General features: G+C 39.8%; 1 protein-coding gene across 2 annotated transcripts in view; it reads left to right on the top strand.

Annotated features, from left to right (window-relative positions):
* LYST (lysosomal trafficking regulator) overlaps window positions 1-14,116 on the top strand; it is a 606,044-nt gene that overhangs the window by 296,332 nt on the left and 295,596 nt on the right. For both annotated transcript variants that reach the window (XM_053711082.1, XM_053711081.1), the window contains exon 13: window positions 8,011-8,184. In XM_053711082.1, the coding sequence (XP_053567057.1) occupies window positions 8,011-8,184 (174 nt within the window). The remainder of the gene's footprint in view (window positions 1-8,010; window positions 8,185-14,116) is intronic.

The following is a 14,116-nucleotide window of genomic DNA, read 5'->3' as shown; positions in this document are numbered from 1 at the left end:
AGTTTGTGCTAGATTCTACGTTGATATGCGCTCCGCAGCAAGTTGGAGCCCGGTTTTCCTCTCAGCGTGCAGTGAATGTCAGAGGGATGTGAGGAGAGTATTGCCTATTTTGAATGCAGTGATCTCCTTCTACGGGGTCTATTTCATAGGTTCTCTGTTATCGGTCGTAGAGATTCATCTCTTACCTCCCTTTTCAGATCGACGATATACTCTTATATATACCATTACCTCTGCTGATTTTCGTTTCAGTACTGGTTTGGCTTTCTACAACATGTAGATGAGTGTCCTGGGGTAAGTAAGTCTTATTTTCTGTGACACTCTAAAGCTATGGTTGGGCACTTTTTTATAAAGTTCTAAATATATGTATTCAAACATTTATTTGCCTTGACTCAGGATGTTCAACATTTCCTTATTTCAGACAGTCAGTTTCATATTTGGGATAATGCATTTGAATATATCATTTTTTATCTTACCTTAAAATTTGACTTTTTCCCTGTGGGCTGTTAGGCTCGCGGGGGCTGAAAATGCTTCATTTTATTGCGTCATTTTTGGCGCGGACTTTCTTGGCGCAAAATTTTTTTCTATTTCCGGCGTCATACGTGTCGCCGGAAGTTGCATCATTTTTGACGTTTTTCGCGCCAAGAATGTCGGCGTTCCGGATGTGGCGTCATTTTTGGCGCTAATAGCATTTAGGCGCCAAATAATGTGGGCGTCAATTTTGTCTCCACTTTATTTAAGTCTCATCTTTTGTTGCTTCTGGTTGCTAGAAGCTTGTTCACTGGCATTTTTTCCCATTCCTGAAACTGTCATTTAAGGAATTTGATCAATTTTGCTTTATATGTTGTTTTTTCTCTTACATATTGCAAGATGTCTCACGTTGCATCTGAGTCAGAAGATACTTCAGGAAAATCGCTGTCTAGTGCTGGAACTACCAAAGCTAAGTGTATCTGCTGTAAACTTTTGGTAGCTATTCCTCCGGCTGTTGTTTGTATTAATTGTCATGACAAACTTGTTAATGCAGATAATATTTCCTTTAGTAATGTACCATTGCCTGTTGCAGTTCCTTCAACATCTAAGGTGCAGAATGTTCCTGATAACATAAGAGATTTTGTTTCTGAATCCATCAAGAAGGCTATGTCTGTTATTTCTCCTTCTAGTAAACATAAAAAATCTTTTAAAACTTCTCTCTCTACAGATGAATTTTTAAATGAACATCATCATTCTGATTCTGATGACTCTTCTAGTTCAGAGGATTCTGTCTCAGAGATTGATGCTGATAAATCTTCATATTTATTTAAAATGGAATTTATTCGTTCTTTACTTAAAGAAGTACTAATTGCTTTAGAAATAGAGGATTCTGGTCCTCTTGATACTAATTCTAAACGTTTAGATAAGGTATTTAAATCTCCTGTGGTTATTCCAGAAGTTTTTCCTGTTCCTAATGCTATTTCTGAAGTAATTTCCAGAGAATGGGATAAATTGGGTAATTCATTTACTCCTTCTAAACGTTTTAAGCAATTATATCCTGTGCCGTCTGACAGATTAGAATTTTGGGACAAAATCCCTAGAGTTGGTGGTGCTATTTCTACCCTTGCTAAACGTACTACTATTCCTACGTCAGATGGTACTTCGTTTAAGGATCCTTTAGATAGGAAAATTGAATCCTTTCTAAGAAAAGCTTATCTGTGTTCAGGTAATCTTCTTAGACCTGCTATATCATTGGCTGATGTTGCTGCAGCTTCAACTTTTTGGTTGGAAACTTTAGCGCAACAAGTAACAGATCATGATTCTCATAATATTATTATTCTTCTTCAGCATGCTAATAATTTTATCTGTGATGCCATTTTTGATATTATCAGAGTTGATGTCAGGTTTATGTCTCTAGCTATTTTAGCTAGAAGAGCTTTATGGCTTAAAACTTGGAATGCTGATATGGCTTCTAAATCAACTCTACTTTCCATTTCTTTCCAGGGTAACAAATTATTTGGTTCTCAGTTGGATTCTATTATCTCAACTGTTACTGGTGGGAAAGGAACTTTTTTACCACAGGATAAAAAATCTAAGGGTAAAAACAGGGCTAATAATCGTTTTCGTTCCTTTCGTTTCAACAAAGAACAAAAGCCTGATCCTTCATCCTCAGGTGCAGTTTCAGTTTGGAAACCATCTCCAGTCTGGAATAAATCCAAGCCTTCTAGAAAGGCAAAGCCTGCTTCTAAGTCCACATGAATGTGCGGCCCTCATTCCAGCTCAGCTGGTAGGGGGCAGGTTACTTTTTTTCAAAGAAATTTGGATCAATTCTGTTCACAATCTTTGGATTCAGAACATTGTTTCAGAAGGGTACAGAATTGGTTTCAAGATGAGACCTCCTGCAAAGAGATTTTTTCTTTCCCGTGTCCCAGTAAATCCAGTGAAAGCTCAAGCATTTCTGAATTGTGTTTCAGATCTAGAGTTGGCTGGAGTAATTATGCCAGTTCCAGTTCCGGAACAGGGGATGGGGTTTTATTCAAATCTCTTCATTGTACCAAAGAAGGAGAATTCCTTCAGACCAGTTCTGGATCTAAAAATATTGAATCGTTATGTAAGGATACCAACGTTCAAAATGGTAACTGTAAGGACTATCTTGCCTTTTGTTCAGCAAGGGCATTATATGTCCACAATAGATTTACAGGATGCATATCTGCATATTCCGATTCATCCAGATCATTATCAGTTCCTGAGATTCTCTTTTCTGGACAAGCATTACCAGTTTGTGGCTCTGCCGTTTGGCCTAGCTACAGCTCCAAGAATTTTTACAAAGGTTCTCGGTGCCCTTCTGTCTGTAATCAGAGAACAGGGTATTGTGGTATTTCCTTATTTGGACGATATCTTGGTACTTGCTCAGTCTTTACATTTAGCAGAATCTCATACGAATCGACTTGTGTTGTTTCTTCAAGATCATGGTTGGAGGATCAATTCACCAAAAAGTTCATTGATTCCTCAGACAAGGGTAACCTTTCTGGGTTTCCAGATAGATTCAGTGTCCATGACTCTGTCTTTAACAGACAAGAGACGTCTAAAATTGATTTCAGCTTGTCGAAACCTTCAGTCACAATCATTCCCTTCGGTAGCCTTATGCATGGAAATTCTAGGTCTTATGACTGCTGCATCGGACGCGATCCCCTTTGCTCGTTTTCACATGCGACCTCTTCAGCTCTGTATGCTGAATCAATGGTGCAAGGATTACACAAAGATATCTCAATTAATATCTTTAAAACCGATTGTACAACACTCTCTAACGTGGTGGACAGATCACCATCGTTTAATTCAGGGGGCTTCTTTTGTGCTTCCGACCTGGACTGTAATTTCAACAGATGCAAGTCTCACAGGTTGGGGAGCTGTGTGGGGATCTCTGACGGCACAAGGAGTTTGGGAATCTCAGGAGGTGAGATTACCGATCAATATTTTGGAACTCCGTGCAATTTTCAGAGCTCTTCAGTCTTGGCCTCTTCTGAAGAGAGAATCGTTCATTTGTTTTCAGACAGACAATGTCACAACTGTGGCATACATCAATCATCAAGGAGGGACTCACTGTCCTCTGGCTATGAAAGAAGTATCTCGAATTTTGGTTTGGGCGGAATCCAGCTCCTGTCTAATCTCTGCGGTTCATATCCCAGGTATAGACAATTGGGAAGCGGATTATCTCAGTCGCCAAACGTTGCATCCGGGCGAATGGTCTCTTCACCCAGAGGTATTTCTTCAGATTGTTCAAATGTGGGAGCTTCCAGAAATAGATCTGATGGCGTCTCATCTAAACCAGAAACTTCCCAGGTATCTGTCCAGATCCCGGGATCCTCAGGCGGAAGCAGTGGATGCATTATCACTTCCTTGGAAGTATCATCCTGCTTATATCTTTCCGCCTCTAGTTCTTCTTCCAAGAGTAATCTCCAAGATTCTGAAGGAATGCTCGTTTGTTCTGCTGGTAGCTCCGGCATGGCCTCACAGGTTTTGGTATGCAGATCTTGTCCGGATGGCCTCTTGCCATCCGTGGACTCTTCCGCTACGACCAGACCTTCTGTCGCAAGGTCCTTTTTTCCATCAGGATCTCAAATCCTTAAATTTAAAGGTATGGAGATTGAACGCTTGATTCTTGGTCAAAGAGGTTTCTCTGACTCTGTGATTAATACTATGTTACAGGCTCGTAAATCTGTATCCAGAGAGATATATTATAGAGTCTGGAAGACTTATATTTCTTGGTGTCTTTCTCATCATTTTTCTTGGCATTCTTTTAGAATTCCGAGAATTTTACAGTTTCTTCAGGATGGTTTAGATAAAGGTTTATCCGCAAGTTCTTTGAAAGGACAAATCTCTGCTCTTTCTGTTCTTTTTCACAGAAAGATTGCTAATCTTCCTGATATTCATTGTTTTGTACAAGCTTTGGTTTGTATAAAACCTGTCATTAAGTCAATTTCTCCTCCTTGGAGTTTGAATTTGGTTCTGGGGGCTCTTCAAGCTCCTCCGTTTGAACCTATGCATTCATTGGACATTAAATTACTTTCTTGGAAAGTTTTGTTCCTTTTGGCAATCTCTTCTGCCAGAAGAGTTTCTGAATTATCTGCTCTTTCTTGTGAGTCTCCTTTTCTGATTTTTCATCAGGATAAGGCGGTGTTGCGAACTTCTTTTGAATTTTTACCTAAAGTTGTGAATTCCAACAACATTAGTAGAGAAATTGTGGTTCCTTCATTATGTCCTAATCCTAAGAATTCTAAGGAGAAATCGTTGCATTCTTTGGATGTTGTTAGAGCTTTGAAATATTATGTTAAAGCTACTAAGTCTTTCCGAAAGACTTCTAGTTTATTTGTTATCTTTTCCGGTTCTAGAAAAGGCCAGAAAGCTTCTGCCATTTCTTTGGCATCTTGGTTGAAATCTTTAATTCATCTTGCCTATGTTGAGTCGGGTAAAACTCCGCCTCAGAGGATTACAGCTCATTCTACTAGGTCAGTTTCTACTTCCTGGGCGTTTAGGAATGAAGCTTCGATTGATCAGATTTGCAAAGCAGCAACTTGGTCCTCTTTGCATACTTTTACTACATTCTACCATTTTGATGTATTTTCTTCTTCTGAAGCAGTTTTTGGTAGAAAAGTACTTCAGGCAGCGGTTTCAGTTTGAATCTTCTGCTTATGTTTTTCATTAAACTTTATTTTGGGTGTGGATTATTTTCAGCAGGAATTGGCTGTCTTTATTTTATCCCTCCCTCTCTAGTGACTCTTGCGTGGAAAGATCCACATCTTGGGTAATCATTATCCCATACGTCACTAGCTCATGGACTCTTGCTAATTACATGAAAGAAAACATAATTTATGTAAGAACTTACCTGATAAATTCATTTCTTTCATATTAGCAAGAGTCCATGAGGCCCGCCCTTTTTTTGTGGTGGTTATGATTTTTGTATAAAGCACAATTATTCCAATTCCTTATTTTATATGCTTTCGCACTTTTTTATCACCCCACTTCTTGGCTATTCGTTAAACTGAATTGTGGGTGTGGTGAGGGGTGTATTTATAGGCATTTTGAGGTTTGGGAAACTTTGCCCCTCCTGGTAGGAATGTATATCCCATACGTCACTAGCTCATGGACTCTTGCTAATATGAAAGAAATGAATTTATCAGGTAAGTTCTTACATAAATTATGTTTTTATGAAAGGTTTAGTAGAGGAAGTCATAGAGAGATGGACGATCCAGCACACTCACAAATGTATTCCGCACTGTAAGTGCCCACCAACACTCGGTCAATCCAAAAAAGGGAATCACAGCAGCACAAGAATTTTAACGATACAATATTCTTCTTTTATTGCATTCCAATGCAGTGATACAGCAAAAACACCAACGTTTTGTTTTTTACCAACATGATTAACCCCTTCCCGCCATTAGGACATTCCATGCTGTCCTAATTGCGTTTGGCTGTACTGAAGCTTTATACCCTTCCTAACTGGGATCGCAGGCTGGAGGGCATACCTAGCGTCATAGGCACTCCCCCCTGACCCGATCCCATCATTGAAATCACGCGATCGCATGATTTCAATTGTTACTTATTTACATTGGAACTTTGTTTCCGATGTAGACAAATAAGAACCGTCAGGAAAGGGTTAAGGAGTAAAACCCAAACGTTGGTGTTTGCTGCTATCACTCTATTGGAATGCACTAAAAGAAGAATATTGTATAATTGAAATTCTTGTGCTGCTGTGATTTCATTTAGTAGAGGAGGTCATTCATGAATAAAAATGTTGCCATAGAAGATAGCCAAATAACAACATTTTTGGAAAAAAAAAATTTTTTTTATTTTTTTTAATCTTAGTACTAAAAACATTTAATTATATATGATGGTAAGAGCAGCGCTATGTTATTTTAGTGTTGGCTCAGATCAGGTCTGTTAAAACACATGCTGTTCTCAATACTAAACAAGCTGCCCTTAAAAAGACATGAAACCCACAATTATTTTTTCATGATTTAGGTAAAACATACAATATTAAACAACTTTCCAGTTGACTAATGTTATCAAATTTGCTTCATTCTCTTGGTATCATTTGTTGAAGGAGCAGCAATGCACTACTGGTTTTAACTGAACACATGAGTGAGCCATTGACAATCTGTATATATATATATATATATATATATATATGCAGCCACCAATCAGCAGCTAGAACCTAGGTTCTTTGCTGCTCCTGAGCTTTTCTAGATAAACCTTTCAGCAAAGGATAACAAGAGAAGGGAGCAAATTAAATAATAGAAGTAAATTGAAAAGTTGTTTAAAATGTTATGTTCTATCTAAATCATGTCTAATTATGACTTCACTGTCCCTTTAATTGAAAGGGGATTTTTATAAATAAAAAAGGGGCCCAGGGGACAACTTATTTATAACATATTATAAATAGAACATATTATAGACCAATCATTGTTATTGCGTTCTGCTTGTACTGAAGAGAACTCTGTAAGACTATAAAAACGTTGATTTATATCATGTACTGTTCTCTTTTAAAGAAATAAAAGCTTTGTGGAAAAAAGAAAAAGGGGTGGGGCATACACAGACAATATTTCATGCTTTAATACATTTTAAGTGCAAATGGACCTTGTTTAGTGAGAAAACAAGGTAAAAAATACATTTCCTGTGTAAGATGAGATAGTTAAAGTGAATCTATCACATTTGTGGTACTGGGTTCTTTTTAAAAACTATTATAAATTGTCTATGATCTTCAAGCTAATATATTCTAATCACTTCAAAGGGACATTTAAGAGCAGAAATAAAATTATTTAAACTGCCAGATCATTAGTTTGTTGTGATTTTGCTTGAATTGAATGTCAGCTTCAGACAACCAATGCACTACTGGTTGAGAGCTGAACACATCTGATGAGCCAATCAGGTGCCAATCATTTGCCACGTTCAGCTCTGGACCAGTAGTGTTTTGCTGATCCAGGGCTGCCTTTTAACTATGTGTTTAACCCATTTTTGTTGGTTAGACACTTAGTTCTTTTATTTAAAGTGATGGTAAATCCTAGCGTTTTTGAAATGCTAGGATTTAACAGTGCAATAAATAAGAGACGTTCAGTCATGAGGTATAAAATACTTCATGCTGAAAGTGCCTTTATTTGTCTGTAATGTACACTTCTCTGAGCCCCTCAGGCCGCCCACGGAAGAACGCTATTTTTCAGTGAGGTGATCTTAGCCAATAGCATGCTAGCTATCCGGCATAATGCCAGCTGGGCTGCATGGCTATTGGCTAAAAGGTGGAAATGTCACCTCAGTGAAAAAATAGCATTCTGCCGTGGACGGCCAAAGGCCCTAAGCACAGCAAGCGCTACAGGCAAACAAAGGTACTTTCAGACTGAAAGTCCCCTTTATTTGGTGCACTGGTAAATCCTAGTGTTTCAAAAATGCTTGGATTTAACATCACTATTTTATTTAATATTATTATTTTATTGTAACTGTATATTCATTTAAATGTTCACCATTATTTTATTTGTATTTAATTTTTTACAGAGTCTGTGTAGATCCAAATGATGAAGTTAAGAGTGGAGTGTTGGCACAAGCTGAAACTCAAGAAAACATTTTTACTCTGGGAAACTGGCACCATTTGGCTTTAACATATAAGGAGCAATCAGAAAATAAGAAAAATGCCTGTGGCAAAATTCATATTTGGGTCTCTGGTCAAAGGTACGGTAATATTATATTATATAGGCACCAATGGGTATAGCATAAAAATATTCAGTGTATGTAGAGTATGTAATTTCAGCACTACACACCTTTGGACTTTTGTGTTTAACTGCTTTTCATGTTTGTTTTCTTTTACAAAGATATGACGAGTCCACGGATTTCATCCTTACTTGTGGGATATTAACCTCCTGCTAACAGGAAGTGGCAAAGAGCACCACAGCAGATCTGTATATATAGCCCCTCCCCTTCCCCTCCACCCCCAGTCATTCTCTTTGCCTGTGTTATACTAGAAAAACAGGGTAAAGTGAGGTGTTAGTTTTAGTTTCTTCAATCAAGAAGTTTTTTATTTGAAATGGTACCGGTGCGTACTATTTACCTCAGGGGGATATGGAAGAAGATTTCTGCCCTGAGGTTTGATGATCTTAGCATTTGTAACTAAGATCCACGCTGGTTCCCACAAGACTTCTGAAGGTAACCATGAGACATCTTCAGTGTGGAGACCGGTTTCATGCTACAAGCAGCATTAAGGTATGTGCAGCCTTTTTTTCTGAGGAGACTTGGTGTATCAGAACTGGCTGGCATTATTTCCCTGTATGGGGATGGGGTAAGCAGTAAAACCTATTTTAATATGAGGGTTGTTACTGGAGTCCCTATATTATATTTATCATTAGTTGATATTTGAGCATTATGTGACATGGGAGACAATGTAAAAAACGATGTTTTACGTTTTTTTATTTTTGGCACTTAAAACTTATTGTGTGTGTATTTCTACTTTAGTGCAAAACTGCATTCCCATGCGGTGTTGTTTGGGCCTACTCCAACTTTTGACCTTAAGGGGCGGAGCCTATTTTGGCGCATTTCCTTCAGGCTTAGCACCAGCAAACAGTAACTCGGTGGCTCCTGGACTGTGTAGCTGGTCTGAAGGGTTGGAAACTTGATTCAAAGTACTCTGGGGGCAGGTAGGCGGTGTAGAGGGTATTTTTATCTATCTTTTGACTAGATGTTGATATAAGTACTTCTAAAGCCTTATTTCTGCCCTTGCTTCTGGGTGCAGTAATTTTTGAATTAACCAACGATTTTTAAGTTAAATTTGGGAATAATTTAATGTTTTTTGTGCATTTTGGAAAAATTGTTCACTTTTTCTTTTCTTAAAGGCACAGTACACGTTTTTTCTAATGTTTATTTTATGCTATAAATAAGGGTTTAAACGACTTTTGAGGTATTACTAGTCTGTTCAACATGTCTGACATTGAGGTTTCTCATTGTTCTATGTGTTTAGAAGCTATTGTGCAACCCCTTCTAACATTGTGTAACTTTTGTACTGAAAGGGCTTTACAATGTAAAAAGCATATTTTAAATAAAGTAAGTGTGCCTGAGGATGATTCTCAGTCTGAAGAGAATCAGGATATGCCATCCAATTCTCCCCAAGTGTCACAACCTTTAACGCCCACGCAAGCAACGCCTAGTACTTCTAGTGCGTCTAATTCCTTTTCTCTGCAGGAGATGGCTGCAGTTATGTCAACTACCCTTACAGAGGTATTGTCTAAATTACCAGTGTTGCAGGGTAAACGCAGTAGGTATTAATGTAAATACTGAATCCTCTGATGCTTTATTAGCTATTTCCTATGTTCCCTCACAGTGCTCTGAGTTGGGGATCAGGGAATTACTGTCTGAGGGTGAAATTTCTGATTTAGGGATGTTTTGCCTCAGACAGATTCGGATGCTATGTCGTTTAAATTTAAGCTTGGACACCTCCGCCTGTTACTTAGGGAGGTTTTAGCGATTCTGGATGATTGTGACCCTATTGTGATTCTTCCAGAGAAATTGTGTAAAATGGATAAATATTTGGAAGTACCTACTTACACTGATGTTTTTCCGGTTCCTAAGAGAATTTTGGAAATTGTTAGAAAGGAATGGGATAGACCAGGTATACCGTTTTCTCCCCCTCCTAATTTTAAGAAAATGTTTCCCATATCAGATACCATTCGGGACTCATGGCAAACGGTCCCTAATGTAGAGGGAGTTATATCTACCCTAGCTAAGCGTACTACTATACCCATTGAGGATAGTTGTGCTTTCAAAGACCCTATGGATAAGAAATTAGAGGGTCTTCTAAAGAGATTATTTGTTAATCAGGGGTTTCTTTTACAACCTACGGCTTGCATTGTTCCAGTAACTACTGCAGCAGCTTTTTAGTTTGAGGCTCTAGAAGAGTCTCTTAAGGTTGAGATTCCATTCTCAAGCTAGCTAATTCTTTTATTACTGATGCCGCTTTTCAAATTGCTAAATTAGCGGCAAAAAATGCAGGATTTGCTATTTTAGCACGTAGGGCATTGTGGTTCAAATCTTGGTCTGCTGATGTGTCATCAAAACATAAGCTTTTAGCTATTCCCTTTGAAGGTAAGACCCTTTTCGGGCCAGAATTGAAGGAAATCATTTCTGATATTACAGGAGGTAAAGGCCATGCCCTACCTCAGGATAAATCGGTTAAAATGAGGGGTAAACAGAATAATTTTCCTTCCTTTCGGAACTTTAAAGGAGGACCCCCGCTTCTTCTTCTTTCTCAAAGCAGGAAGGGAATTTTACCCAATCTAAGTCAGTCTGGAGACCTAATCAGAATTGCAATAAGGGTAAACAATCCAAAAAGCCCGCTGCTGCTCCTAAGATAGCATGAAGGGGCGGCCCCCGATCCGGAACTGGATCTAGTAGGGGGCAGACTCTCTTTCTTTGCTCAGGCTTGGGCAAGAGATGTGCAGGATCCCTGGACACTAGAAATAGTGACCCACGGTTATCAATTGGAATAAAAGGACTTTCTCCCAAGAGGGAGATTTCATCTTTCAAAGTTATCTGCAAACCAGATAAAAAGAGAGGCGTTCTTACGCTGTGTAAAAGACCTTTCTTCTATAAGATACGACGAGTCCACAGATTCATCCTTTACTTGTGGGATAATATCCTCCTGCTAACAGGAAGTGGCAAAGAGCACCACAGCAGAGCTGTCTATATAGCTCCTCCCTTGACTCCACCCCCCAGTCATTCTCTTTGCCTACTCTAAGTAATAGGAAGGGTAAAGTGAAAGAGGTGATAAAATGTTCTCCGATGTACCCTTTACAGTGTTCTGATTTGGGGGTGGGGGAATTGCTGTCTGAGGGAGAACTTTCTGATTCAGGAAAGATGTTCCCTCTAACAGACTCAGATGTGACGGCCTTTAAGTTTCAGCTTGAACACCTCCGCTTGTTACTTAGGGAGGTTTTAGTGACTCTGGATGATTGTGACCCTATTGCCATTCCACCAGAGAAATTGTATAAAATGGATAAATACCTAGAGGTCCCTACTTACACTAATGTTTTTCCAGTCCCTAGAAGAATTTCGGACATTGTTACTAAGGAATAGGAAAGACCAGGCATTCCGTTCTCTCCCCCTCCTACTTTTAAGAAAATGTTTCCTATATCTGACACCATTCGGGATTCGTGGCAGACGGTCCCTAAGGTGGAGGGAGCTATTTCTACCCTGGCTAAGCGTACAACTATTCCTATTGAGGACAGGTGTGCTTTCAAAGATCCTATGGATAAAAAATTAGAGCGTCTTCTAAAGAATGCGTATCTTCACATTCCTATCCACAAAGATCATCACCAGTTCCTCAGGTTCTCCTTCCTGGACAAACATTACAAGTTTGTGGCCCTTCCTTTCGGGTTGGCCACAGCTCCCAGAATTTTCACAAAGGTGCTAGGGTCCCTTCTGGCGGTGCTAAGGCCCCGGGGCATAGCAGTGGCGCTCTATCTGGACGATATCGTGATTCAGGGGTCAACTTACCATTTAGTTAAATCTCACATGGACATCGTGTTGGCTTTTCTAAGATCTCACGGGTGGAAGGTGAACATAAAAAAAGAGTTCACTTGTTCCTCTAACAAGAGTTCCATTCCTAGGAACTCTGATAGACTCGGTAGACATGAAGATTTTTCTGACGGAGGTCAGAAAATCAAAAATCTTAACCACTTGCTGAGCACTTCATTCCATTTCTCGGCCGACAGTGGCGCAGTGTATGGAGGTAATTGGACTAATGGTAGCGGCAATGGACATAGTTACGTTTGCTCGCTTACATCTCAGTCCACTGCATCTGTGCATGCTCAGACAGTGGAATCGGGATTATGCGGATTTATCTCCGCGAATCAATCTGGATCTAGAGACCAGAGAGACTCTTCATTGGTGGTTGTCACAGGATCATCTGTCCCAGGGAATGTGATTCCGCAGGCCAGAATGGGTCATAGTGACGACGGACGCCAGCCTCTTGGGCTGGGGTGCAGTCTGGAATTCCCTGAAGGCTCAGGGTGTGTGGACTCAGGAGGAGTACCTACTACCAATCAATATTCTGGAACTGAGAGCGATATTCAACGCGCTTCAAGCGTGGCCTCAGCTGGCTTCGGCCAAATTCATAAGATTCCAGTCGGACAATATCACGACTGTGGCATATATCAATCATCAAGGGGGAACAAAGAGTTCTCTAGCGATGATAGAGCTTTCCAAAATAATTCGATGGGCAATGACTCACTCTTGCCATCTATCAGCAATATATATCCAAGGAGTGGAGAATTGGGAAGCGGATTTTCTAAGTCGTAGACTTTTCATCCGGGGCAGTGGGAGCTCCATCCGGAGGTGTTTGCACAATTGATTCATCAATGGGGCACACCGAAATTGGATCTGATGGCATTTCGTCAGAATGCCAAACTTCCTTGTTACGGGTCCAGATCAAGGGATCCTCAAGCAGTACTGATAGATGCTCTAGCAGTGCCTTGGTCGTTCAACCTGGCTTATGCGTTTCCGCCTTTTCCTTTTCTTCCTCGTCTGATTGCCAGAATCAAACAGGAGAGAGCTTCGGTAATCTTGATAGCGCCTGCGTGGCCACGCAGGACTTGGTATGCAGACCTGGTGGAGATGTCATAACTGCCACTGAGACAGGACCTTCTCATTCAGGGTCCGTTCCCACATCCAAATCTAATTTCTCTGCAGCTGACTGCTTGGAGATTGAATGCTTGATTTTATCTAAGCAGGGATTTTCTGAGTCAGTCATTGATACTTTGATCCAGGCTCGAAAGCCTGTCACAAGGAAAATTTACCATAAGATATGGCGTAAATATCTTTATTGGTGCGAATCCAAAGGCTACTCATGGAGTAAGATAAGGATTCCTAGGATTTTGTCCTTTCTCCAAGAAGGATTGGAGAAGGGGTTGTCAGCTAGTTCCTTAAAGGGACAGATTTCTGCTTTGTCAATCTTACTACACAAGCGTCTGGCAGATGTTCTAGACGTTCAGTCGTTTTGTCAGGCTTTGGTTAGAATTAAGCCTGTGTTGTTGCTCCGCCATGGAGTTTGAATTTAGTTCTGAATGTTCTTCAAGGGGTTCCGTTTGAACCCATGCATTCCATAGATATTAAACTTCTATCTTGGAAAGTTCTATTTTTAGTTGCTATCTCTTCTGCTCGAAGAGTTTCTGAGCTATCTGCGTTACAATGCGACTCGCCTTATCTTATCTTCCATTCTGATAAGGTGGTTTTGCGTACCAAACCTGGATTTCTTCCTAAGGTTGTTTCAAATAAGAATATTAATAAGGAAATTGTTGTTCCTTCTCTGTGTCCTAATCCTTCTTCTAAGAAGGAGCGTCTGTTACATAACTTGGACGTGGTTCGTGCCTTGAAGTTTTACTTGCAAGCGACCAAGGATTTCCGTCAAACATCTTCTCTGTTTGTTGTCTATTCTGGAAAGCGTAGGGGTCAAAAAGCTACGTCTGCCTCTTTCTTTTTGGCTGAAAAGCATCATCTGTTTGGCATACGAGACTGTTGGACAGCAGCCTCCTGAAAAAATTACAGCTCATTCTACTAGAGCGGTGGCTTCCACATGGGCTTTTAAAAAGGATGCTTCTGTTGAACAGATTTGTAAGGC

Source organism: Bombina bombina, chromosome 4 (assembly GCF_027579735.1).
Source record: "Bombina bombina isolate aBomBom1 chromosome 4, aBomBom1.pri, whole genome shotgun sequence".
In the NCBI taxonomy this organism is placed as follows: domain Eukaryota; kingdom Metazoa; phylum Chordata; class Amphibia; order Anura; family Bombinatoridae; genus Bombina; species Bombina bombina.
This window is presented reverse-complemented; position numbering and strand designations above follow the sequence as displayed.